This window comes from Pseudophryne corroboree, chromosome 8 (assembly GCF_028390025.1).
Source record: "Pseudophryne corroboree isolate aPseCor3 chromosome 8, aPseCor3.hap2, whole genome shotgun sequence".
Lineage (NCBI taxonomy): Eukaryota > Metazoa > Chordata > Amphibia > Anura > Myobatrachidae > Pseudophryne > Pseudophryne corroboree.
The window spans coordinates 100401528-100429372 of NC_086451.1; the positions used below are offsets into that span (position 1 = coordinate 100401528).

The 27845-nt window shown below is 44.9% G+C and overlaps 1 protein-coding gene across 1 annotated transcript in view; it reads left to right on the forward strand.

Annotated features, from left to right (window-relative positions):
* The window catches only part of LOC134948686 (rab GTPase-activating protein 1), a 437656-nt gene that overhangs the window by 235856 nt on the left and 173955 nt on the right, over window positions 1-27845 (forward strand). The window contains exon 10 of the mRNA XM_063936842.1: window positions 24461-24574. Coding sequence (XP_063792912.1) covers window positions 24461-24574 — 114 coding nt within the window. The remainder of the gene's footprint in view (window positions 1-24460; window positions 24575-27845) is intronic.

The following is a 27845-nucleotide window of genomic DNA, read 5'->3' on the forward strand; positions in this document are numbered from 1 at the left end:
AAGGGGTAGGGCTACTAATTGTAGTATACAGCATTAATTTGGGTGGTGTTCACCAGACTTACTAATTGTATTGCTACTAAGGATGTCCAAGTTTTATGTTTTGGTTTGTTTTTGTATTCCTATAGTGAATAATAAATGAATAGTTACTTATTAACAATAGTTGAAGATTCCTTGCGTATTATAGTTTTCACATCTGTCGGCATTAGCATTAATGGTGTGTTTTAACAAAATTACGTCAAGGGCTACAACTTACCGCACATTTTTTGGTTATGAATCTTGGTTAAGGGTTTGTGCGACAATACAGTATATGGAATAATATGTGATTAGTCAACCGCGTTGCTCAAAATCTAAAAAAAGCTCATTGCGCATTCTGCAATGCGTTCATCTAAATTTGAGTGTATCTTGACCGTTTACGGTGTAGCGAAAGTGTTCTAAAGAATTAATTTTATCAACTGAATGTAGGGCAGAAAAAAATGGAAACGGCTTTGCTGCAATTTGCAACCCAAAGGGAAAGAAATCACGAGTCTGATGCGTTATTCCTCAACATCCTGACCACTTCCCAAATTCAGCAATCCTCTTGCACATCTACATCACACACCTTAGCGAATGACACCTAAACCATCAAAATCAGTGTTGTCATTGCGGAGTAGTTGCCCTCCCAAAACATTGCTAAGCCGATTAAATATATAGATGACAAAATACAGTGAACGTCAGAAACCATAAGAAGATACAAGGCTGCAGGCTAAATGATTTTATTTAAGTCATGGACAACTAGGTGACTTTTTCATATCCTTAGTATATAGGGCATAAAGCAGAGATGTTTGCAACACTGATGGTTTATGTACATCTGATGTTCGGTGATCTGAGGATGTGTATTTTCTGTACTGCACATGTGCAGATCTGTGTTTGTGATGATGGCTGCATTGCCCCTTAATCTGCAGCATGAGTGACATGCAGTGGCCATTTGGGTGTGGCAGCAGGCTGCATTCCCAAAAATGGGGTGTGTCAAGGCCACTGTCTGCATCCTTACTTTACTGGCTTCAGCAGTGGAGATGAGGCGGCATACTCCGATGGCCGATATTAGTGTTGGTGATCCGATGTGCCTTTGGCCTCAGCACTCGGAACTGAGATGCCGGTAGGAGTCGTCTTTTGGCTTTAGACACACCTCCTGCAGCATTAGCATATTTTCGCACAACAGCTGTGTCCAAAGACAGTTTAAGTTGGACAGACAATTTGAACAGATGTCTAACTGAATAGTGTGGCCAGCTTTAGAATGCTCTGCAGTTGGCTCCACTTTTATGTAAGTCTCGTTATCACAGTCTGATGGTTGCTTAGAATGTAAGTTGCAGATTATGAATGAAGCATTCTTAGACATATTGGGGGCAATTCAATTGTTTTTGCAAGCCTGACCACGCCTTATACCCCATCTAAACTGACGGGGGTGATATTCAATTGTTTTTTTGGGGTTGTTTTTTTGCATATATTGCCCCTAAATAGTGTTCAGACAGTTTAAAGTCTAAACTGCTGATTTTTGCTCGCCACCTCCGGAGGCCAGGAGAAGAAATCATGTGATCACGCCCGTTGGCAACCACAATTGAATTAATGCCATCGGGCACGAAATACGGATGTGGGAGGCAAAAACAATTGAATTCTTTAGAATGTAAGCTCTCGCGAGCAGGGCCCTCTTCCCTCATGTGCTTATCCTTTTCTTACTTTAATAATCCTCAACTGCCCAAATCCCTCAGTTTTTTGGCCACCTTGAAACTTATTTCTGTCTACTGGTGTAGTTATGCTTAGTTACCCTGTACTTGTCCTATATTGTCTTCAACTGTAAGTCACTGTTTTCCTGTTTTGAGAATGTGCATATGTACTCTGTAATTGGGCGCTGCTGAACCCTTGTGGCGCCATATAAATAAAGAGGGATAATAATTATTCCTGGCCCATTGCTTGCTTTCATAATAGTTTTATTAGTATGTTTTCTCAATATAAAGTTGCTCTAAGCAGCAGTGATGAGGTATTGATAGTTAGAGGCTGGAATTGTGGCCTTCAGGGGCTGTATATTTCTGCAGGGTCTTGGTTTACTGCAGGAAAAGCATTAATCATTGCTGTCGGTCAGTGCACACAAAGTTCATGTTGTCATTAAGCATGAGATGGTTAATATATACTTGGGACCCAGAGGATTATTATTTCTGTGACGCTAGCTGAATGAAGGACCAATACTAAAACCCTTGTGACGTTTATTCTCAGATCCAGCTCAGCATCACTTTTCTTTCAAGCAAACTCTTTTTTGCTATGGGAACTGAAGTGTGTAATGAGGAGCCTGTTTCTCATGGTTCCTTCAAGATCTGTTTGTTGCTGTCCCTATCTTCCTGCCATTCTGAGCCTGCGTTTACACAGGGTGTGTGCTCTGAAGGGTTTCCTATGGTTCCCACTACCCTTCAAGCTTGAGAAATGGCCCAGGGAGCCAGTTCTCACAGAAAGGTATAAAAATAGGAGGAGGTTAGCCGATGCCCATGGCACAGTCCACACTGAGGGCCAAGCTTATGAAAACATGCTCTTTGTTTAAATCATTTCTGTGTTGTTATCGCTTCCTCAAGATAGAATGAAATTGAAGGAACCTCATGCGAGACTTCTGGCAGTCACTCCCTAGAGCCCGGATTAGCAACACTGTATGGTACATGTGAGGTGATGGTACAATCATTACTTCATATTTATATGTAGATAAGGATCATTCTGTGCTCGGTTTTATTATACACTTCAATCCTTATTCTGTCCCAAATTACACGGTCTTATCTAATTAATTTTGAACAAGGACATGTTATGCTTTCATCCAGATATTCCCACTATTAATGTGGTTCTTCAAACACAGCATAAATTACATTTTCTGTTTTCAGTATTCACATTCTTGGTAAATAAACAAGAAAGCTTTCGAACGTCTATGTATATTATTACTAGCGGTTGCCCCGGTGCTGCATGGTGTGTGTCATGTATCAAGCCTTGGAAAGAGATTAAACAACCAGTCAGATTCGGTCAACTATCTATCACTGTCTTTTAAATGACAGGCATTGATTGGTTGGTCTGGACAGCAACTCTACTTTGGGCCTGATTCAGGTTTGGAACCAAAGCAAAAAAAGCACACAACTGTGCAAAACCATGTTGCAGAGAGATTTAGATTCGGGAGGGTTATACGGTTTCTGTGCAGGGTAAATACTGACTCCTTTCACATGCTAGACAGCTTTATTTTTACACTGCAGTTTAGATATCAGTTTGGACACATGCAACTCAAATCTAAAATATGTCTGCACATCTGCCCCACCTGCGATGCAACATGGTTTTGCTTTGCTTACAATCCTGAAACAGGCCATTTATCGCTTCAATTCTTGATACATTTCCCCTGTCTCTACCCTCCCTTTCCCCACACCCACCCAAGTGCTCCTCTTCTGTCTCTCCTCCATCTTTGATTTCACTTTCTCCCTTTCATTCCCCATTTCTTTCCTGCTACTGTTTCTCTATTCATCCCTCCTGTCTTGCTCTTTTTTACCCCTTCTCACTCTTTTTTTCTCGCTAACATCAGTAGATCCTGTGTCAGTATGGTGGCACATGACCATGTCCGTTACTGCTGGTTCCAGTCTGTGCTTAATCTATTTGTGCTGGAAATAAAGGATTCATGGTAAAGTCTGGGTAATAAATAAATAAGACTACAATTCTACAGTTGTTCCCTGTGGATTACTTAAAATAAAATTGGTAAGAATACTTGTCTCCCATATGCTATAAGACATAGATGGATTTTAAAACATATTTTGACCAAACAAGTCAATAAATGTCTGTGTGTGTGTGTGTGTGTGTGTATATGTATATAGCAAGAGAGGGAGTGTGTTTACGAATAGATAATAATGGATATATCTCCAATAGTATATAGATTAGTTTCACATGTCTTGGTGGGAAATATAAAGACACCTGGAAACCATATACAAGATACCTTCAGTAATCCTCAGAAACACTGCACAAGTCGTCTCAGTGTATCATCAAACACCAAACACCAAATGAAGAGCACTTTCTATCCAGAGATAACTACACAAAAAAAATATTTATTACAATTGCTCAAATATACATTACGCTCAGCCGGTGATATATTAAAAATGCTGAACGATTATAAAGTTATTTCTCTGACGTCCTAGTGGATGCTGGGGACTCCGTAAGGACCATGGGGAATAGACGGCTCCGCAGGAGACTGGGCACACGAAAAGAAAGATTTGGTACTACCTGGTGTGCACTGGCTCCTCCCTCTATGCCCCTCCTCCAGACCTCAGTTAGATTTCTGTGCCCGGCCGAGCTGGATGCACACTAGGGGCTCTCCTGAGCTCCTAGAAAGAAAGTATATGTTAGGTTTTTTATTTTACAGTGAGACCTGCTGGCAACAGGCTCACTGCAACGAGGGACTAAGGGGAGAAGAAGCGAACCTACCTGCTTGCAGCTAGCTTGGGCTTCTTAGGCTACTGGACACCATTAGCTCCAGAGGGATCGACCGCAGGACCCGTCCTTGGTGTTCGTTCCCGGAGCCGCGCCGCCGTCCCCCTTACAGAGCCAGAAGCATGAAGATGGTCCGGAAAATCGGCGGCAGAAGACTTCAGTCTTCACCAAGGTAGCGCACAGCACTGCAGCTGTGCGCCATTGCTCCTCATGCACACTTCACACTCCGGTCACTGAGGGTGCAGGGCGCTGGGGGGGGGCGCCCTGAGCAGCAATAAAAACACCTTGGCTGGCAAAATAATCACAATATATAGCCCCAGAGGCTATATATGTGATAATTACCCCTGCCAGAATCCATAAAAAAGCGGGAGAAAAGTCCGCGAAAAAGGGGCGGAGCTATCTCCCTCAGCACACTGGGCGCCATTTTCTCTTCACAGTGCAGCTGGAAGACAGCTCCCCAGGCTCTCCCCTGTAGTTTTCAGGCTGAAAGGGTTAAAAAGAGAGGGGGGGCACTAAATTTAGGCGCAATATTGTTTATACAAGCAGCTATTGGGGAAAATTCACTCAGTGATAGTGTTAATCCCTACATTATATAGCGCTCTGGTGTGTGCTGGCATACTCTCTCTCTGTCTCCCCAAAGGGCTGTGTGGGGTCCTGTCCTCAGTCAGAGCATTCCCTGTGTGTGTGCGGTGTGTCGGTACGGCTGTGTCGACATGTTTGATGAGGAGACTTATGTGGAGGCGGAGCAGATGCCGATAAATGGGATGTCGCCCCCTGTGGGCCGACACCAGAGTGGATGGATAGGTGGAAGGTATTAACCGACAGTGTCAACTCCTTACATAAAAGGCTGGATGACGTAACAGCTATGGGACAGCCGGCTTCTCAGCCCGCGCCTGCCCAGGCGTCTCAAAGGCCATCAGGGCGCCCGCTCCCTCAGATGGCAGACACAGATGTCGACACGAAGTCTGACTCCAGTGTCGACGAGGTTGAGACATATACACAATCCACTAGGAACATCCGTTACAAGATCCCGGCAATAAAAAATGTGTTACACATTTCTGACATGAACCCAAGTACCACTAAAAAAGGGTTTTATGTTTGGGGAGAAAAAGCAGCCAGTGTTTTGTTCCCCCATCCAATGAGTGAATGAAGTGTGAAAATGGGTTCCCCCGATAAGAAACTGATTTTTCTAAAAAATGATGGCATACCTTTTCCCGCCAGAGGATAAGTTACGCTGGGAGATATCCCCTAGGGTGGATAAGGCGCTCACACGTTTGTCAAAAAAGGTGGCACTGCCGTCTTAGGATACGGCCACTTTGAAGGTACCTGCTGATAAAAAGCAGGAGGCTATCCTGAAGTCTGTATTTACACACTCAGGTACTAGACTGAGACCTGCAGATAGTGCTGCTGCAGCGTGGTCTGTAACCCTGTCAAACAGGGATACTATTTTGCGAACATAAGACGTCGTCTTATATATGAGGGATGCACAGAGGGATATTTTGCCGGCTGGCATCCAGAATTAATGCAATGTCCATTTTGTCAGGAGGGTATTAGAGACCCGACACTGGACAGGTGATGCTGACTTTAAAAGGCACATAGAGCCTTATAAGGGTGAGGAATTGTTTGGAGATGGTCTCTGGGACCTCGTATCCACAGCAACAGCTGGGAAGAAATTTTTTTACCTCAGGTTTCCTCACAGCCTAAGAAAGCACTGTATTATCAGGTACAGTCCTTTCGGCTTCAGAAAGGCGCTTCCTTTCTGCACAGAGACGAGGGAAGAGGGAAAAAGCTGCACCAGTCAGCCAGTTCCCAGAATCAAAATTCTTCCCCCGCTTCCTCTGAGTCCACCGCATGACGCGGGGGCTCCACAGGCGTAGCCAGATACGGTGGGGGGCCGCCTCAAAATTTCAGCGATCAGTGGGCTCGCTCACAGGTGGATCCCTGGATCCTTCTAGTAGTATCTCAGGGGTACAAGCTGGAATTCGAGGCGTCTCCCCCCCGCCGTTTCCTCAAATCTGCCTTGCCGACAACTCCCTCAGGCAGGGAGGCTGTGCTAGAGGCAATTCACAAGCTGTATTCCCAGCAGGTGATAGTCAAGGTGCCCCTACTTCAACAAGGACGGGGTTACTATTCCACACTGTTTGTGGTACCGGAACCGGACGGTTCGGTGAGACCCATTTTAAATTTGAAGTCCTTGAACACATGCATAAAAAAATAAAAAATAAAATTTCAAGTTCAAGATGGAATCGCTCAGGGTGGTTATTGCAAGCCTGGAGGAGGGGGATTACATGGTATCCCTGGACATCAAGGATGCTTACCTACATGTCCCCATTTACCATCCTCACCAGGTGTACCTCAGATTTGTGGTACAGGATTGCCATTACCAATTCCAAACACTGCCGTTTGGACTGTCCACGGCACCGAGGGTCTTTACTAAGGTAATGGCAGAAATGATGATACTCCTTCGAAAAAAGGGAGTTTTTAATTATCCCGTACTTGGACGATCTCCTTATAAAGGCGAGGTCCATGGAGCAGTTGTTGGTCGGAGTAGCACTATCTCGGGAAGTGCTACAACAGCACAGATGGATTCTATACATTCCAAGTCACAGCTGGTTCCTACCACACGCCTGCTGTTCCTGGGGATGGTTCTGGACACAGAACAGAAAAAAGTGTTTCTCCCGCAGGAGAAAGCCAAGGAGCTGTCATCTCTAGTCAGAGACCTCCTGAAACCAAAACAGGTATCGGTGCATCACTGCACACGAGTCCTGGGAAAAATGGTGGCTTCTTACGAAGCAAAATTCCATTCGGCAGGTTCCATGTAAGCACCTTTCAGTGGGACCTCTTGGACAAGTGGTCGGAATCGCATCTTCAGATGCATCGGCTGATAACCCTGTCTCCAAGGACCAGGGTATCTCTACTGTGGTGGCTGCAGAGTGCTCATCTTCAAGAGGGCCGCAGATTCGGCATACAGGACTGGGTCCTGGTAACCACGGATGCCAGCCTTTAAGGCTGGGGGGTAGTCACACAGGGAAGACATTTCCAAGGACTTTGGTCAAGTCAGGAGTCGTCCCTACATATAAATATTCTGGAACTGAGGGCCATTTACAATGCCCTAAGTCTGGCAAGGCCTCTGCTTCAAAACCAGCCGGTACTGATCCAATCAGACAACATCACGGCAGTCGCCCATGTAAACCGACAGGGCGGCACAAGAAGCAGGATGGCGATGGCAGAAGCCACAAGGATTCTCCGATGGGCGGAAAATCACGTCTTAGCACTGTCAGCAGTGTTCATTCCAGGAGTGGACAACTGGGAAGCAGACTTCCTCAGCAGACACGACCGACACCCGGGAGAGTGGGGACTTCATCCAGAAGTCTTCCAACTGTTGATAAACCGTTGGGAAAGGCCACAGGTGGACATGATGGCGTCCCGCCTAAACAAACTAGATATTGCGCCAGGTCAAGGGACCCTCAGGCGATAGCTGTGGACGCTCTAGTGATACCGTGGGTGTACCAGTCGGTCTATGTGTTCCCTCCTCTGCCCCTCATACCAAAGGTACTGAGAATAATAAGAAGGCGAGGAGTAAGAACGATACTCGTGGTTCCGGATTGGCCAAGAAGAGCTTGGTACCCGGAACTTCAAGAAATGTTATCAGAGGACCCATGGCCTCTACTGCTCAGACAGTATCTGCTACAGCAGGGGCCCTGTCTGTTCCAAGACTTACCGCGGCTGCGTTTGACGGCATGGCGGTTGAATTCCGGATCCTAAAGGAAAAGGGCATTCCGGAGGAAGTCATTCCTACGCCGATAAAAGCCAGGAAAGAAGTAACCGCAAACCATTATCACCGCATTTGGCGAAAATATGTTGCGTGGTGTGAGGCCAGGAAGGCCCCTACAGAGGAATTTCAGCTGGGTCGTTTTCTGCACTTCCTACAGTCAGGAGTGACTATGGGCCTAAAATTGGGTTCCATTAAGGTCCAGATTTCGGCTCTGTCGATTTCTTCCAGAAAGAACTGGCTTCACTACCTGAAGTTCAGACTTTTGTAAAGGGAGTGCTTCATATTCAGCCCCCCTTTTGTGCCTCCTGTGCCACCTTGGGATCTCAATGTGGTGTTGAGTTTCCTAAAATCACATTGGTTTGAACCACTTAAAACCGTGGATCTCAAATGTCTCACGTGGAAAGTGGTCATGTTATTGGCCTTGGCTTCGGCCAGGCGTGTGTCAGAATTGGCGGCTTTGTCATGTAAAAGCCCTTATCTGATTTTCCATATGGATAGGGCAGAATTGAGGACTCGTCCCCAATTTCTCCCTAAGGTGGTATCAGCTTTTCACTTGAACCAACCTATTGTGGTGCCTGCGGCTACTAAGGACTTGGAGGATTCCAAGTTACTGGACGTAGTCAGGGCCTTGAAAATTTATGTTTCCAGGACGGCTGGAGTCAGGAAAACTGACTCGCTTTTTATCCTGTATGCACCCAACAAAATAGGTGCTCCTGCTTCTCAGCAGACTATTGCTCGCTGGATTTGTAGCACAATTCAGCTGGCGCATTCTGCGGCTGGGTTGCCGCATCCTAAATCAGTAAAAGCCCATTCCACGAGGGAGGTGGGCTCATCTTGGGCGGCTGCCCGAGGGGTCTCGGCTTTACAACTTTGCCGAGCTGCTACTTGGTCAGGGGCAAACACGTTTGCTAAATTCTACAAATTTGATACCCTGGCTGAGGAGGACCTTGAGTTCTCTCATTCGGTGCTGCAGAGTCATCCGCACTCTCCCGCCCGTTTGGGAGCTTTGGTATAATCCCCATGGTCCTTACGGAGTCCCCAGCATCCACTAGGACGTCAGAGAAAATAAGAATTTACTCACCGGTAATTCTATTTCTCGTAGTCCGTAGTGGATGCTGGGCGCCCATCCCAAGTGCGGATTGTCTGCAATACTTGTATATAGTTATTGCCTAACTAAAGGGTTATTGTTGAGCCATCTGTTGAGAGGCTCAGTTGTATTTCATACTGTTAACTGGGTTAAATATCACGAGTTATACGGTGTGTTTGGTGTGGCTGGTATGAGTCTTACCCGGGATTCAAAATCCTTCCTTATTGTGTCAGCTCTTCCGGGCACAGTATCCTAACTGAGGTCTGGAGGAGGGGCATAGAGGGAGGAGCCAGTGCACACCAGGTAGTACCAAATCTTTCTTTTAGTGTGCCCAGTCTCCTGCGGAGCCGTCTATTCCCCATGGTCCTTACGGAGTCCCCAGCATCCACTACGGACTACGAGAAATAGAATTACCGGTGAGTAAATTCTTATTTTCAGTCACAATAGCCACTACGTACCTCTCGCGTCCATATTAACTAGACACATAGTAACATAGTTTGAGGTTGAAAAAAGACAATTTGTCCATCAAGTTCAACCAATTTGTGGTCTCATATGCTGTATTATATTTAGGACTAATTTTGTCTGTTGCTAATGTCGCCCGTTGTGTTTATTCCTCTTTTTTTTTTTTTATAACTATAGTGCGTGACTACGCACCATAACCCTGTATATCCTTACCTATTAGGAATTATCTAGCCCAGGCCTGGCCAACCTGTGGCTCTCCAGATGTTGTGAAACTACATATCCCAGCATGCCTTGCCACAGTTTTAGCATTCCCTAATAGCAAAACTGTGGCAAAGCATGATGGGACTTGTAGTTTTACAACAGCTGGAGAGCCACAGGTTGGCCAGGCCTGATCTAGCCCATTCTTAAAGGTATTGACCGAGTCTGCCATTACTACTCTCTCAGACAGGGAATTCCAAACACGTATTGTCCTTACTGTGAAAAAAACTTTTCGCCTCTGTGTGTGACATCTCCTCTCCTCTAACCTAAGCGGGTGTCCACGTGTCCTTTGTGTTGATCTTACCAAAACCAGATCCCCTGCAAGCTCTGTGTATTGTCCCCTTTATATATTTGTAAATGTTGATCATGTCCCCTCTTATACCACTTTCACACTGCAGCTATAACCCGGTAAATTGCCGTTTTTTAAGCCTTCCAAAACAGTTCTAGCTGCGGTTTGAAAGGGCCACTTTGAATTTACTGGTTACAGATTACTGGTATTTTAAAACTGTTAAAAAGCAGGGTCCTACACGGTTCAGATCCGTTTCATTGTGGAAACGGTATTTCCAAACCACAGAAGGTGATAGGCTGTCTCCATGCATGATGTCACCAGGCAGAAGCAGGAAACAAACTGGAGGAAACACATGACAGTAAAGAATATTTTTTTAATTTTTTTATACAGAATACAGTTTAAAATGGCAAATTGGAGTGATAAGGAGGTTAGGGAGCTGCTTAGGATCAGAGGGGATGAAGAAATTGCTAGATAAATCACTGGGACAGTGAAGGATGCAGTAATCTACATGAACATGGTAAAGATGCTTGAAGCTGCTGGGTTCCATCGTATGACTAGCCAAATTATTAATAATTATTAATAATGTGTGGGCCAGAAAAGTCCATTTAAAATGACAACCACTGTTTTCTATGGGAGAAACGGGTTCAGTGTGAAAGGTACCAAACCGGTAATGAAACGGTAATATACCAGTTACAACATGCGATGTGAAGGGGGTTTAACTGCTCAGACCCGTTTTAAGAACCGTTTAAAGAACCGTTTCAAAAGCAGGGTTTGCGATGTGAAAGCAGCATTAGTCTCCTCTTTTCCAGTGTAAACATGCCTAGCCTTGCAAGCCTTTCGTCGTATTCCAGCGTCTCCATCCCCTTAATTAGTTTGGTCGCCCGCCTCTGAACCTTTTCTTGTTCCAAGATATCCTTTTTGCAGTATGGTGCCCAAAATTGTAAACCGTATTCAAGATCTGTCCTCACTAGTGATTTATATAATGGGAATATAGCACTCTCATTCCTTGCATCAATTCTCCGCTTTATACATGCTAAAACCTTGTTAGCCTTCTTTGCTGCAATCCTACTTTGGGTACTGCAGCTTATTTTGCTAACTATGTGAACACCTAAATCTTTTTTTTTTACAGTACAGAATCCCTAATTTTACCCCATTGTATGTAGGTGTTATTTTTGTTCCTGCTACCAAAGTGCATTATCTTACACTTGTCTGTATTGAAGCTCATTCTCCATCAAAATATATGCTAAATATATTTTAATTTCAATAGTTTAGATTACAGCAATCTGTTAATAAAACAAAACACACAAGAATAGTTGTTGGACTGTAGAAAGTGCAGTTCTTGTAAATAGAATATAACTGACATTGTATTTAATAGAACTGCACATTCTACATCCCAACAACTATTCTTATGTGTTTTGTTTCATTAACAGATTGCTGTAATCTAAACTATTGATATAAAAATATATTTAGCATATGTCTAGTTAATATGGATGTGAGCAGTCCTTAGTGATTGAAATAACTTTATAATAGTTTATAATTTTTTAATATATCACCGGACAAGAGTAATGTTATTTTGAGTAATTGTAATAAAACCTTTTTTGTATAATTATCTCTAGACAGAAAGCGCTTCATTATTTGGTGTTTGATGGTTTATTTTGTTTATGGGTTGCAGTGACCGCTGTCTGAAGTGGCAGTCTGTCCAGAGTAAATATGAACCACAGAATTACAATATTATTATTTTTGTCTGAATACACTTTTTTTTTTTTTTTTTTAATCTTTTCACTGTCCGTAAAGTGGCATACACTGTGCGTTATGAACTACCGATATGGACTACATAGTACATATCTCACCTTGTGTAAACAGCTTGCGATGCTGATGCGTGCTCCCGTTGGGTCAGTATCACGGGAAAAAATAGACTGTGCAGGCAGCTCAATTTTGACTAGAAAGTGTACAATCTACAATGAGCTATTTCTAGTATAGTCAAAATCGGCAATAGCCAAAATTGCACCGTGTGTATAGTCAATATCTGTGGTTCTGGGCTCCGGGGAGTTCAAGGGAATCACATAGTCAAGATCGGCCATAGCCAGAATCGCACCGTGTGTACGCACCTTAAGTCTCAGAGTACATTCCCTTGATTAATAAGGTGGCAGCAGTCTTTAGGTAATTCAGTTGGTAGTCAGACAATGAATTCTGAAGAATTGATGGCATTACATTGTGTATTTATTACAGCTATCTTTCTTTAAAATTCAAGCGAACAACCTGTTGACCGACACTTTGCCATTAAACAACATGGCGTGTCTTCAATTAGACAGAGTGATAGATCACATCCTTGCTAGTATTCAAGGTGGTAACCGTGGACAACGGCTGTTACAATGTCAACGGCGGGTATATAAATTGGGTACTTCATCACGTAAAGGCTTAATTAAATGATAACAGGAGCTTCAGTGTTTTTATATGTTTACATTTAGATCAGTGTTGCATTAGGTCTCAGTTTATTTTGTATATTATACCCCTTTCACATTGGCAAAATAACCCGGTATATTGCTGGCTCGACTCGGTTGATGGTGCGATGTGAAAGGGCCATGTTGAAATATCCCGGGACGAGCAACCCGGCATTTCAACATGGTAAAGGAGGGTTTTACATAGGTTATTCCCATGTCAGGTATGGTGTGACCCGGGTCGATGCGATCCAGGACACATTTACACTATGGAGGAGGCGGTGTGGAGATCATCTCATTTCCAAGCGCCGCCTCCGCACCCGCCCAAAATGACGTCGGCACCGCTTCCGCCTCCGAAGGCAACGCGACCCAGCATATTACCGGGTCAGGTTGCCAGTCTGAAAGGGGTCTCATGGTATGCCGCACCCAGAAAGGACCCCGTGTACAAATCCTGGGTGCGACCCACGTTTGCGATCTGAAAGAGCTGTTACTAGTTCAGTCTGCTCACATCTTTTTTGTTTTATTATATTTTTCTGTATTATGCAATCTGTGTATTGATGCTATGACCCCTGCATTCCAACAACATTTAGGTGAAATGCGGACGGTTCTGCACAGGTGCTCTGTTTTGTTGCAGGTGTGTTCCATTGTGGGTGGAGGTATTTATTGTTGATTTGTATTTACATGTATTGTCCTACTAGGTGCTTTATATTCCAGTGGAGTTACCCAGTGCTGCCTTATATAATCAACCTCTTAAGTTTTATCCTTTAAGGATGGTAACGGAGCAAGTTTATATCTATTTTCCTGATTAAGTGTCTGGGTTTTGCGACTAAAAATATTTATGCGTGAATAGACAGTGGCACTCTGGATGAACTAAAGCAAAGTCAAAGCAGTATGTTAGATATCCAACACGCTGGTTTGAGTCTGCTTTAATTCCTCTGGAGTGGCGATGCCCACCCTCGCGTACAGTACATGTCTCAGCCTAGTGCTTTTTATATGGAGGGCACCCTGTAAGCAATGTAGAGGGACCCGCAGTGCTAGAACAATATATATATTTATTATGCGTGTATGTGTATCAGCTTCAATAAACAATGCAACAACTGTGTCACCCGGTAAGCAATATCCAGAGACCCACAGGGCTGTAGCATATACATATATAATATGTATGTATGTGTATCGGCTTCAATAAAGCAATGCAACAACTGTGTCTTTATTATTGTTTCAGTGCCTTTACTGCACTATCGTCAGGATACAAACATATAAAAAACATGTCTTACCTTACTATAAACACACAAATGAGGACAAGATGGGGATCAAGACTTGTTTCCCACTCGGCGTCAGTGATCGATAACGTCATCATACCTGGCGTATATATGCTGCCTAAATGACGTATGTGACCCATCACCATGATAACACATACAACAGGATACAGCAATAGCACTGAAATGTAACCAGGGCAAATACGAAATACAATCCTATCAATCAAGATATCAAATAAGATTCCCAGGTATAAATTCTATCTACAAGTATGTACAGATATATATTATGTACAAATATGTATTAAATACAAATGTAAATTAAGTACACTGCAAACAAGGTCTATAAGAAAATTGCAGAGTCTAAAAACATGATAGTGACTCTGAATCCATCTCTACACATCCTTTATCATTGAAAGACTGGTGGCTTTAGATGTACTTGCGTGACATGTAGATATTTAATTGCTGGGCATACATTCCACCACCCTCATTCAGGAAAAAGGTATTATATCCATCACCATTTAACCTGTAATAGTTCATATGTAATTTATCAAATCATCTGCCTCGTGGATTGTCTTACATCGGCAAATCCCAATGTAAATGTAAAGACTGCATGGCCACACATGGTTCTATCAGGCAGCATAGTAGAACCAGCGATCAACCTGTTTCTTGTCATTTTGTTGAAATATAATCATAGATTGTCCAACTTACGTTACAGAATGATAGATCCCATCCCTAAACCTGTGAGAGGAGGTGATCAGAATCGTATGTTATAACGTGAGGCTCAGTGCATTTATCGGTCAGCTGTAAAACTATACCTCCTCGCAACTTAAATGAATACTTGACTCTTATTTTTTTTAGACTTTTTGTTATAGACCTTGTACACTGTGTACTTAATTTATATTTGTATGTATTCCACACTTGTACATAATATACATCTGTACATGCTTAGAATTTTATACCTGTGGATCTTATTTGAAATCTATAGATATGATTGTATTTATATTTGCGCTTGTTACATTGCATTGCAGTTCTGGTGCTGTATTCTGCTGTATGTGTTGTCATGGTGATGGGTCACATACATCATCAAGTCGGCGTTTACGCAAGGCGTGATGACGTTCTGAATCACAGATGCAGAGCGGGAACCTGATCCGCGGTGCGAACTCATGTGAATGTTTATAGTATTTGAAGGTAAAACATGCTCTCCTGACAATAGTGCAGTAAAAGCATTCAAACTATGATAACACAGACACAGTTGTCGCATTGGTTTATTGAAGCAGAGTGCTGCACCCTGAGGGAACTATCTACATAATTGTGGGGGCACCAGTACAAGTATTTTTGTTTGGGATTGCTGGACTGCTGTGTTAGGTAGGTAGATAAATATATTTTGTTCATTGTAGGTTGTTTAAAATAGTAGGTTTGTAGTCCAGACATTATCATGCATCCCTTATTTCCAGCACAAATAGATTAAGCACAGTAGTAACGGACATGTCATGTGACACCATTCTGACACATGATCCACTGATGCGGGCGGTCAGGAGAGGCCAGTGTGTTCCTGATCTTGGTCTGCTACACTCTGTCTCCCTTAGGATAGGGCAATCCCTGGTGACTCCTGTGAAAAGGCACATTATGTCCTCAGTTGAGTGCAGACACAGGCAGCACTTTTAAGAGGAAATAGTTCAGTCTGAATGCTGTATGCAGTGATCAGATGGCTAGCTGAATTCCAGCAACGCAGTTTGATTTCCACATCTGTCTTCATGCTCACTGAGGATAATGTGTTATATATTTTTATTATTTGCTTTCTCTTTGGTTACTGTAAAGCAGTGGTTTTCAACCACTGTTCCGCAAGTAGTGCAGAAGTGTGCCACCGGTTTGCAGGGGTAGGCATCGTGTGACACCGTACCAAGGGGGAACGAGAGCACAGCGGAGCCCCTTGTGGGCTCGCTGCGCTTGCCACACGAGTGTGAATAGTCCCTGTTAGTCGCATGCCGGGATTGTGAGGCGAGGGGGGAGGAGGGCGGGATGTAGATGTCAGTATTGTGACCTGCAGTCACGTAACTACATACCGTTTGCTTTGCTCACAGTTTTTACCCAGACTGCCTCCTGTACTCTGCAGACAGTGCAGGGAGAAAGAGGTTGCTAGGCTTTTACTTCATCCATCAGAGTCAGCATCAAGGCCGCCGATGAGTATGAACCCCGGGTTGGGGGGGATTGTTTCCAGTGCTTTGGAAGAGCAGGTAAAGCTGCTTCTGCCAGAGTCACACAGAGTTGGGCTTTGGGAGAGCACGGATTCTAGTGGTAGGGTCTACTCTAAGTTGACAGAATTTATGCAATAACAAACCGTTTAATTTCAGGTCCAGGCTGCTCTTCCTCATATAGCATCATTGCAACGGAACATGTATATAGGTATACCTAAATACTGTCTAAATAAAATCACCCACTCCGCTGAGGGAATAGAAACCTCTTTTTCTTGTTTCCTCTGCTCTACGCACTCAGAACAGTAAGGACCTGATACAGAGCTGCACGCAAGGCCACTCTGCAGACAGAACTCACTATTACCTCTAGTAATAGAGATGCCTTGAAGTGACCTGGAGGCTTATCATATTTTTTGCAAAATATGTGTAACCAAGATCTCTAAATTTTCTATTACCATATAGTGTACAGGCCTTGTTACTAATAGCCCTTAGGGTGCGTGGGAAAAACCCTTTTGTTTTTTCTTGTCTAGAGCAACCCCCTCCCGCAGCACCTAAGGAATGTTACCGGTTTGATTCGAGCAGTGTGCCGTTATATATCACTATTTCTCTGACGTCCTAGTGGATGCTGGGAACTCCGTAAGGACCATGGGGAATAGACGGGCTCCGCAGGAGACTGGGCACTCTAAAAGAAAGATTAGGTACTATCTGGTGTGCACTGGCTCCTCCCTCTATGCCCCTCCTCCAGACCTCAGTTAGATTTCTGTGCCCGGCCGAGCTGGATGCACACTAGGGGCTCTCCTGAGCTCCTAGAAAGAAAGTATATGTTAGTTTTTTTTTATTTTACAGTGAGACCTGCTGGCAACAGGCTCACTGCAACGAGGGACTAAGGGGAGAAGAAGCGAACCTACCTGCTTGCAGCTAGCTTGGGCTTCTTAGGCTACTGGACACCATTAGCTCCAGAGGGATCGACCGCAGGACCCGTCCTTGGTGTTCGTTCCCGGAGCCGCGCCGCCGTCCCCCTTACAGAGCCAGAAGCATGAAGATGGTCCGGAAAATCGGCGGCAGAAGACTTCAGTCTTCACCAAGGTAGCGCACAGCACTGCAGCTGTGCGCCATTGCTCCTCATACACACTTAGAATCAAGGGGTTTGCGTGGAGCGCACAGTATGTGTATCTTGTTCAGGGGGGCTGCTGGTATCAGGAGAGTTGTCCAGACTCTAGGGCTAGTGTTATCGTACAGGTTTTGGATACCTGCGCTCACCCTCTATTTGGTGTTTGTATGTGATAAATGATGTATCTCTATGATCTGTAAATACCTTTATAAGTCACAATGCTTAGTATAACAGATGGTACAATAATTAAACACAAGATGAAATAAAATATGGTATTGCCGCTTGATGAATATCCTAAAAAAAAAAAAAAAAAAAAAGTCTTGTGAGAAAAGGAGTGTCTTTGTTCCAGATATATAGGAGTCAGTCTTTATCTGAAGGGATTTCCTTTCCCCTCAGTGTGAGTCTAAACAGTGTGCACAGAGGCGGTTCTTTTGTCAATAAATGATTGTAGGTGGAGGTCGTGTTCTGGGAGGCCGGCGTCCCGGCCTGCCAGGTGCAACTTACCCTCACGATGTGATGTTTAGTTCTCTTTGTTCACTCTGTGGTGAGTGATGATGTGGCCACTTGCGCTGTTTCCGCTGTATCCGTCCCCGGTGGTGTTCCTCAGCAGACAGGGCTGGAAGCCTTCCTGGCTCTGCTGCTAGGCTGCCGGGTCCCGCCGGAAGCCGCACTGAACAACCGGAAGTTGCGTTGCCACAACGCTCAGCTTCTTCCTATGTCCTGTGCGGTCTCAACGGCCGCTCCACTCGCCGGCCGGCGAGGAGTCTTGTGGATGTAGTTTGCGGTGATGTGCTGGCAAGCTTGAGGTGTCTGCATGGATCTGTTTCCAACCGGTTTCGGCCGCAACTGGCCTTCTTCAAGGATTCAGAGTGCTGTCCCATGGGGTTCTTTTTTTTTTTTTTTTTTTAGGATATTCATCAAGCGGCAATACCATATTTTATTTCATCTTGTGTTTAATTTCCCTATACATCGGATGTTCACACAATATGCATGTTACTATAAGGGCATTTATGTGTAATCACAATATCATCAATTATATATGAATTATTGTACCATCTGTTATACTAAGCATTGTGACTTATAAAGGTATTTACAGATCATAGAGATACATCATTTATCACATACAAACACCAAATAGAGGGTGAGCGCAGGTATCCAAAACCTGTACGATAACCTCATACACACTTCACACTCCGGTCACTGAGGGAGCAGGGGGGGGGGGGGGGGGCGCCGGGGGGGGGGGGGGGGAGCCCGGCCCCTTAGCAGCAATAGAAACACCTTGGCTGGCAAAATAATCACAATATATAGCCCCAGAGGCTATATATGTGATAATTACCCCTGCCAGAATCCATAAAAAAGCGGGAGAAAAGTCAGCGAAAAAGGGGCGGAGCTATCTCCCTCGGCACACTGGCGCCATTTTCTCTTCACAGTGTAGCTGGAAGACAGCTCCCCAGGCTCTCCCCTGTAGTTTTCAGGCTCAAAGGGTTAAAAAGAGAGGGGGGGCACTAAATTTAGGCGCAATATTGTTTATACAAGCAGCTATTGGGGAAAATTCACTCAGTGATAGTGTTTATCCCTACATTATATAGCGCTCTGGTGTGTGCTGGCATACTCTCTCTCTGTCTCCCCAAAGGGCTGTGTGGGGTCCTGTCCTCAGTCAGAGCATTCCCTGTGTGTGTGCGGTGTGTCGGTACGGCTGTGTCGACATGTTTGATGAGGAGGCTTATGTGGAGGCGGAGCAGATGCCGATAAGTGGGATGTCGCCCCCTGTGGGCCGACACCAGAGTGGATGGATAGGTGGAAGGTATTAACCGACAGTGTCAACTCCTTACATAAAAGGCTGGATGACGTAACAGCTATGGGACAGCCGGCTTCTCAGCCCGCGCCTGCCCAGGCGTCTCAAAGGCCATCAGGGGCTCAAAAACGCCCGCTCCCTCAGACGGCAGACACAGATGTCGACACGGAGTCTGACTCCAGTGTCGACGAGGTTGAGACATATACACAATCCACTAGGAACATCCGTTACATGATCCCGGCAATAAAAAATGTGTTACACATTTCTGACATTAACCCAAGTACCACTAAAAAAGGGTTTTATGTTTGGGGAGAAAAAGCAGGCAGTGTTTTGTTCCCCCATCAAATGAGTGAATGAAGTGTGAAAAAGCGTGGGTTTCCCCGATAAGAAACTGGTAATTTCAAAAAAGTTACTGATGGCGTACCTTTTCCCGCCAGAGGATAAGTTACGCTGGGAGATATCCCCTAGGGTGGATAAGGCGCTCACACGTTTGTCAAAAAAGGTGGCACTGCCGTCTTAGGATACGGCCACTTTGAAGGTACCTGCTGATAAAAAGCAGGAGGCTATCCTGAAGTCTGTATTTACACACTCAGGTATTAGACTGAGACCTACAGATGATGCAGCGTGGTCTGTAAACCTGTCAAACAGGGTTACTATTTTGCGAACATAAGACGTCGTCTTATATATGAGGGATGCACAGAGGGATATTTTGCCGGCTTGCATCCCGAATTAATGCAATGTCCATTCTGTCAGGAGGGTATTAGAGACCCGACACTGGACAGGTGATGCTGACTTTAAAAGGCACATAGAGCCTTATAAGGGTGAGGAATTGTTTGGGGATGGTCTCTGGGACCTCGTATCCACAGCAACAGCTGGGAAGAAAAATTTTTACCTCAGGTTTCCTCACAGCCTAAGAAAGCACTGTATTATCAGGTACAGTCCTTTCGGCTTCAGAAAAGCAAGCGGGTCAAAGGCGCTTCCTTTCTGCACAGAGACGAGGGAAGAGGGAAAAAGCTGCGCCAGTCAGCCAGTTCCCAGAATCAAAATTCTTCCCCCGCTTCCTCTGAGTCCACCGCATGATGCGGGGGCTCCACAGGCGTAGCCAGGTACGGTGGGGGGCCGCCTCAAAAATTTCAGCGATCAGTGGGCTCGCTCACAGGTGGATCCCTGGATCCTTCAAGTAGTATCTCAGGGGTACAGGCTGGAATTCGAGGCGTCTCCCCCCCGCCGTTTCCTCAAATCTGCCTTGCCGACAACTCCCTCAGGCAGGGAGGCTGTGCTAGAGGCAATTCACAAGCTGTATTCCCAGCAGGTGATAGTCAAGGTGCCTCTACTTCAACAAGGACGGGGTTACTCTTCCACACTGTTTGTGGTACCGAAACCGGACGGTTCGGTGAGATCCATTTTAAATTTGAAGTCCTTGAACACATACATAAAAAAATTCAAGTTCAAGATGGAATCGCTCAGGGCGGTTATTGCAAGCCTGGAGGAGGGTGATTACATGGTATCCCTGGACATCAAGGATGCTTACCTACATGTTCCCATTTACCATCCTCACCAGGAGTACCTCAGATTTGTGGTACAGGATTGCCATTACCAATTCCAAACACTGCCGTTTGGACTGTCCACGGCACCGAGGGTCTTTACCAAGGTAATGGCAGAAATGATGATACTCCTTCGAAAAAAGGGAGTTTTTAATTATCCCGTACTTGGACGATCTCCTTATAAAGGCGAGGTCCATGGAGCAGTTGTTGGTCGGAGTAGCACTATCTCGGGAAGTGCTACAACAGCACGGATGGATTCTATACATTCCAAAGTCACAGCTGGTTCCTACCACACGCCTGCTGTTCCTGGGGATGGTTCTGGACACAGAACAGAAAAAAGTGTTTCTCCCGCAGGAGAAAGCCAAGGAGCTGTCATCTCTAGTCAGAGACCTCCTGAAACCAAAACAGGTATCGGTGCATCACTGCACACGAGTCCTGGGAAAAATGGTAGCTTCTTACGAAGCAAAATTCCATTCGGCAGGTTCCATGCAAGAACTTTTCAGTGGGACCTCTTGGACAAGTGGTCGGAATCGCATCTTCAGATGCATCGGCTGATAACCCTGTCTCCAAGGACCAGGGTATCTCTACTGTGGTGGCTGCAGAGTGCTCATCTTCAAGAGGGCCGCAGATTCGGCATACAGGACTGGATCCTGGTAACCACGGATGCCAGCCTTCGAGGCTGGGGGGCAGTCACACAGGGAAGAAATTTCCAAGGACTTTGGTCAAGTCAGGAGTCGTCCCTACACATAAATATTCTGGAACTGAGGGCCATTTACAACTGAGGGCCATTTACAATGCCCTAAGTCTGGCAAGGCCTCTGCTTCAAAACCAGCCGGTACTGATCCAATCAGACAACATCACAGCAGTCGCCCATGTAAACCGACAGGGCGGCACAAGAAGCAGGATGGCGATGGCAGAAGCCACAAGGATTCTCCGATGGGCGGAAAATCACGTCTTAGCACTGTCAGCAGTGTTCATTCCGTGAGTGGACAACTGGGAAGCAGACTTCCTCAGCAGACACGACCGACACCCGGGAGAGTGGGGACTTCATCCAGAAGTCTTCCAACTGTTGGTAAACCGTTGGGAAAGGCCACAGGTGGACATGATGGCGTCCCGCCTAAACAAAAAACTAGATATTGTGCCAGGTCAAGGGACCCTCAGGCAATAGCTGTGGACGCTCTAGTGACACCGTGGGTGTACCAGTCGGTTTATGTATTCCCTCCTCTGCCTCTCATACCAAAGGTACTGAGAATAATAAGAAAACGAGGAGTAAGAACGATACTCGTGGTTCCGGATGGGCCAAGAAGAGCTTGGTACCCAGAACTTCAAGAAATAATATCAGAGGACCCATGGCCTCTACCGCTCAGACAGGATCTGCTACAGCAGGGGCCCTGTCTGTTCCAAGACTTACCGCGGCTGCGTTGGACGGCATGGCGGTTGAATTCCGCATCCTAAAGCAAAAGGGCATTCCGGAGGAAGTCATTCCTACGCTGATAAAAGCCAGGAAAGAAGTAACCGCAAACCATTATCACCGTATTTGGCGAAAATATGTTGCGTGGTGTGAGGCCAGGAAGGCCCCAACAGAGGAATTTCAGCTGGGTCGTTTTCTGTACTTCCTACAGTCAGGAGTGACTATGGGCCTAAATTTGGGTTCCATTAAGGTCCAGATTTCGGCTCTGTCGATTTTCTTCCAGAAAGAACTGGCTTCACTGCCTGGAGTTCAGACATTTGTAAAGGGAGTGCTACATATTCAGCCCCTTTTTTGTGCCTTCTGTGGCACCTTGGGATCTCAACGTGGTGTTGAGTTTCTTAAAATCACATTGGTTTGAGCCACTTAAAACTGTGGATTTGAAATATCTCACGTGGAAAGTGGTCATGTTATTGGCCTTGGCTTCGGCCAGGCGTGTGTCAGAATTGGCGGCTTTGTCATGTAAAAGCCCTTATCTGATTTTCCATATGGATAGGGCAGAATTGAGGACTCGTCCCCAGTTTCTCCCTAAGGTGGTATCAGCTTTTCACTTGAACCAACCTATTGTAGTGCCTGCGGCTACTAGGGACTTGGAAGATTCCAAGTTACTGGACGTAGTCAGGGCCTTAAAAATTTATATTTCCAGGACGGCTGGAGTCAGGAAAACTGACTCGTTTTTTATCCTGTAGGCACCCAACAAAATAGGTACTCCTGCTTCTAAGCAGACTATTGCTCGCTGTATTTGTAGCACAATTCAGCTGGAGCATTGCTGCGGCTGGATTGCCGCATCCTAAATCAGTAACAGCCCATTCCACGAGGAAAGTGGGCTCATCTTGGGCGGCTGCCCGAAGGGTCTCGGCTTTACAACTTTGCCGAGCTGCAACTTGGTCAGGGGCAAACACGTTTGCTAAATTCTACAAATTTGATACCCTGGCTGAGGAGGACCTTGAGTTCTCTCATTCGGTGCTGCAGAGTCATCCGCACTCTCCCGCCCGTTTGGGAGCTTTGGTATAATCCCCATGGTCCTTACGGAGTTCCCAGCATCCACTAGGACGTCAGAGAAAATAAGATTTTACTCACCGGTAAATCTATTTCTCGTAGTCCGTAGTGGATGCTGGGCGCCCATCCCAAGTGCGGATTGTCTGCAATACTTGTATATAGTTATTGCCTAACTAAAGGGTTATTGTTGAGCCATCTGTTGAGAGGCTCAGTTATATTTCATACTGTTAACTGGGTATAGTATCACGAGTTATACGGTGTGATTGGTGTGGCTGGTATGAGTCTTACCCGGGATTCAAAATCCTTCCTTATTGTGTCAGCTCTTCCGGGCACAGTATCCTAACTGAGGTATGGAGGAGGGGCATAGAGGGAGGAGCCAGTGCACACCAGATAGTACCTAATCTTTCTTTTAGAGTGCCCAGTCTCCTGCGGAGCCCGTCTATTCCCCATGGTCCTTACGGAGTTCCCAGCATCCACTACGGACTACGAGAAATAAATTTACCGGTGAGTAAAATCTTATTTTCTTGGTACCTGCACCAGAGCCTCCATATGTAACGTTGAGTGGCTACAGTAGAGTCAGTGTTACGCATTTCAGACTTCTCTTCCCTTGCATCTGAGTGGATGCAAGAGAAGTGGATGGGACTGTAGACTGAATTGCAGGATATTCTGGGGTTAAGGACATGAAGAAACCAGCTGATTTCATATGGAGCTCTTGCACTAAGGATAGGGCTGATGCAGATATGCACTGATGGTGGGTATCTGCTGAGTGATGAGCGTTGGTGCAGAGGCGCATTTATTTCAGTGGCCACATCTGAGGTCAACTTGCATGCAAATCTGAATTAGGTCCTATACAGATGGAGCCACAATCATATTGCTTCTATGCTACGCCTAGTCACACCATGGTTTATTAGCATAAGCCTTTCATCTATTGTTCTCCTCTGCAATACAATAAGAGAGAACAATACAGCAGGGGATTAAGTCCGACTGCCCTGGCTCAATCCTATTAAAGGCCAAGATAAAGATGGCTCTATCAGTATGTACAACATAAAGTTATGGAAAACCTTAAAAACACACACACACACACACACACACTATAAATTTATTGTAAACTCTACACTACATATGGACAGACCGGTGGATTAGTTTACACCAAATCATTTACTCTTAAAGCAAGTTTTAGAAATGTCTAAACTTTGGACAACTGAGTGGTTTAACTGTGGCTTCATGTTACATGCTCCAGAAACCTGTCTAATGAGCTGTATAGCATTACAAATTAAGCAATGTAGTTTCATAATGATGTATTCTTCTTCCTCCAGGAGTCTCCACAGGACAGCGCCATCACACGGGACATCAACAGAACGTTTCCGGCTCATGACTACTTTAAAGACACTGGTGGAGATGGTCAGGACTCCCTGTATAAAATCTGCAAGGTACTTTCATCACTGAAATGTAATATAACCATATATTTGTAATTTTTTTTTTCTTTCTTCACCTGTACGGTGGTGCACCACATAACCCTAATGAAAAGTCCACAACCACCATGTAGGACCACCGTGTCCTACATTTTGTATTCAGTCATACTCACAGTAAGTACCTTCATGCTGTTTGAGTTTTTTTTTTTACTTCAATAATTTTTATTGAAAAGAAACCATTTTTATGGGGTACAGAAAGAAAAAGGGGGTGTGTACAATAAAACACAATGTGGGTGGGGGGGAGCATCCAGTAAATCAACGGTACAGGCACTTTGAGAACCAGGAGAGCAGACATAAGAAACAGGAATACGTAGAGAGAGAGAAGTAAGGGGACAACTGCAGATGGCGGATATACAGAAGCCATTGAATATCAAAAGTCATTGGTACAAGAGCTATGAAAGTATATCAAACATATTGCATTTAAAGGCACACCCTGCAGTTCAATACAATTCAATAGGTAGATGTAGAAGCATAGGAAGAGAAAGGAGACAAAGATATAAATAAAACCTTGCGACCACTAAGAGTAAGAGAAAGAGGCAGATATCATGATTATATCGAGGGAAATATTCAAGGAGCCTACATTCGAAACCATCACTCACTAACAGGGTGTTCAATTAGACTAAAATGAGATGAGTCACAGGAAGATGAGTTGTGGGAGCCTGCGTCGGCAGTAACAAACTTGTGCCATAGGGACCAGCGGGCCATGGGAGAGTTAGTAGTGCTGGAGGAAGGGATGTATTGAGTTTCCATGAGGTAGTGGTGGTTCGTTTTGTGAATAACGTTTAGTAGAGCATGGGGTTTAGGTTGCTTCCATAATTGAGCTAGACTGGCGCGAGCTGCTATTAAGATGTGGCCTAAAACATATCTGCTAGAGGGGGGGACGAGGGAGGGAACTATATGAAATAGCGCTACGGTTGGATCAGGGAGAAGTTGAGTATTGAGAACCTTATTGATCAAATCAAACACTGCAGACCAGTAGTTTACAATCACTGGGCAGGACCAAAATATGTGATAGATGTGTCCTATAGATCCACAGAGTCTCCAACATTTATTGCTACAAGTGGGCCAAAACCTGTGCAATCGGTCAGGGGTTAAATATAACCTGTGGATTAGTTTAACATGCATTTTAGTGTGGTTCAGGCATTGGGACATGGAATGTGAGGTTAGGAAGATATTCCGCCATTCGTGTGGTGACAGCGTTCTACCCAAATCCAATTCCCATTTTAGCTGAGCATTAGATTTAGAGGGGGAGACAGGGGTAATCAATAGATTATACCAATGATAATATCTCCTCTGGATTTACTTAAAGAAAGTCGAGAGAAAAGTAATTGTGAGGTTGAGTCTGGAGTCAGTGAGGCAGCAGGGTTCTGAAGCAGGTAGGGAGAATTTCTGTTTGAGAGCTGGGAAGGGCAACATGAAAAGTCCGTCCAGCACATCACCCAGATGCGATATGCCTACTTGTCTCCATTTAGAAAGATTTAGGTGGGGTATCATCGATGTGAGGGTGGTGATTGAGATCTGGGTGATACAGCAGATGGGTAATAATAAGGTGGCGGACAATTTGTCCCAGCATTTAAGCGAGGCTTGCGTGGATGGAAGGAGATGTGGGAGAACAGGTCGGAGCAACCCAGGAATGCGGAATATGTCTGCAAGAGGGAGCGAGCGAGCCTGCATTTGTTCAAGGTCCACCCAGGATACCTGTGAATTAGTAGTAAAATAATTTTTAAGGGAAGCTAGTAGGTAAGCCTCTTGATATAGGCAGATGCTGGGTAAATATAGGCCTCCTAAAGCTCTCGGCAATATCATTTTAGAGTGTGCCAGTGAAGGCGGTTTAGAAGACCAGACCTATTTAGTCAATATAGAAGAACAAGTCTGCAGGGCTTTTTTTGGGAAATTATATGGGATCGTGCAAAACAGGTACATCAGTTTGGGCAGGAGAGACATTTTGAATACAGCAATACGTCCTAGCCAGGAGACTTCATAAGACACCCAAGATTTCGTTAGTGCTTCTAGTGTTACTATTAGAGGAGAGAGATTGGAAGTGAAGACATCAGGAGTGTGGATAGGGATGTTGATACCTAGGTATTTAATCGTGTTTTTCCGCCAATTATAAGGAAAGGAGGACTGGAAGGGCGTGGGAGAGGTTGATGGGCAAGGCGTCAGTCTTTGTGATGTTGAGTTTATAGTAGGAGGCTAAGCTATAGGCATCTAAAATAGAGGTCAATAGAGGGAGAGTAGTGGAGGGGTCTGAGATAAAGAGAAGGACGTCATCTGCAAAAAGGCTTAATTTATGATGGGAGGAACCGAACTGCAAATCTGGGAATTGGGGATTGTCACGGATTGTAATAGCCAAGGGTTCAATTGACAAAACGAATATCAGAGGAAAGAGGGGGCAACCTTGTCTGGTGCCATTTGTGATTGGGAAAGAGTCGGAGAGGAAGCCATTGCTGAACACTCGGGCCGTAGGAGAGCTATATAATGCTAAAATAGAGGATAGGATACGATCTCTAAAGCCAAAGCGGAGAAGGACTTCACGCATATACGACCAGTTCAGTCTATCAAAGGCCTTCTCAGCATCCAGGGATAGCAAGAGAAGGCCCTGATCTCCAGAAAGCGAATCAATCAGGTTAAAAACTCTGCGCGTATTGTCCGATGCTTGTCTTCCTGGTACAAAACCAGACTGGTCCGAGTGCACCAGCAATGGAAGAAATTTGTTTATACGAGTCGCAATCAGTTTGGCGTAAAGTTTAATATCAGAGTTGAGCAGCGCGATAGGATGATAGTTATGTACATAGGCAGGATCTTTGCCGGGTTTGGGTATAGTAACTATTAGCGCTTCTAGTAGTTCTGCCGGCAGGGTACCGTGATCAGAGAAATTGTTGAAGAGAGCAGTCAAATGGGGAGAAAGAACATCATGGAAAGAGGCATAGAAATCGGTAACAAACCCATCTGGCCCTGGGGCCTTGTTACGGGGAGAGGACTTAATGGCTGCGGAGATTTCAGCAGAGGTCCATGGGGCATTAAGAGCGGACAGCTGGTCCTGGGTGAGAGTGGGAAAAGAGAGATTGTCTAGAAAAGAAGTAATAGAGAGGGGAGTAGGTTGAGGAGTCCATCAGTAAATTGTAAAATTTAGCATAATATTGCGCAAAACAGTTTGTAATATCTCTAGTATTTAGGACCTTCTGTTTAGAGGGAAGATAGATGAATTTGATCTTATTCCTAGCTTGCT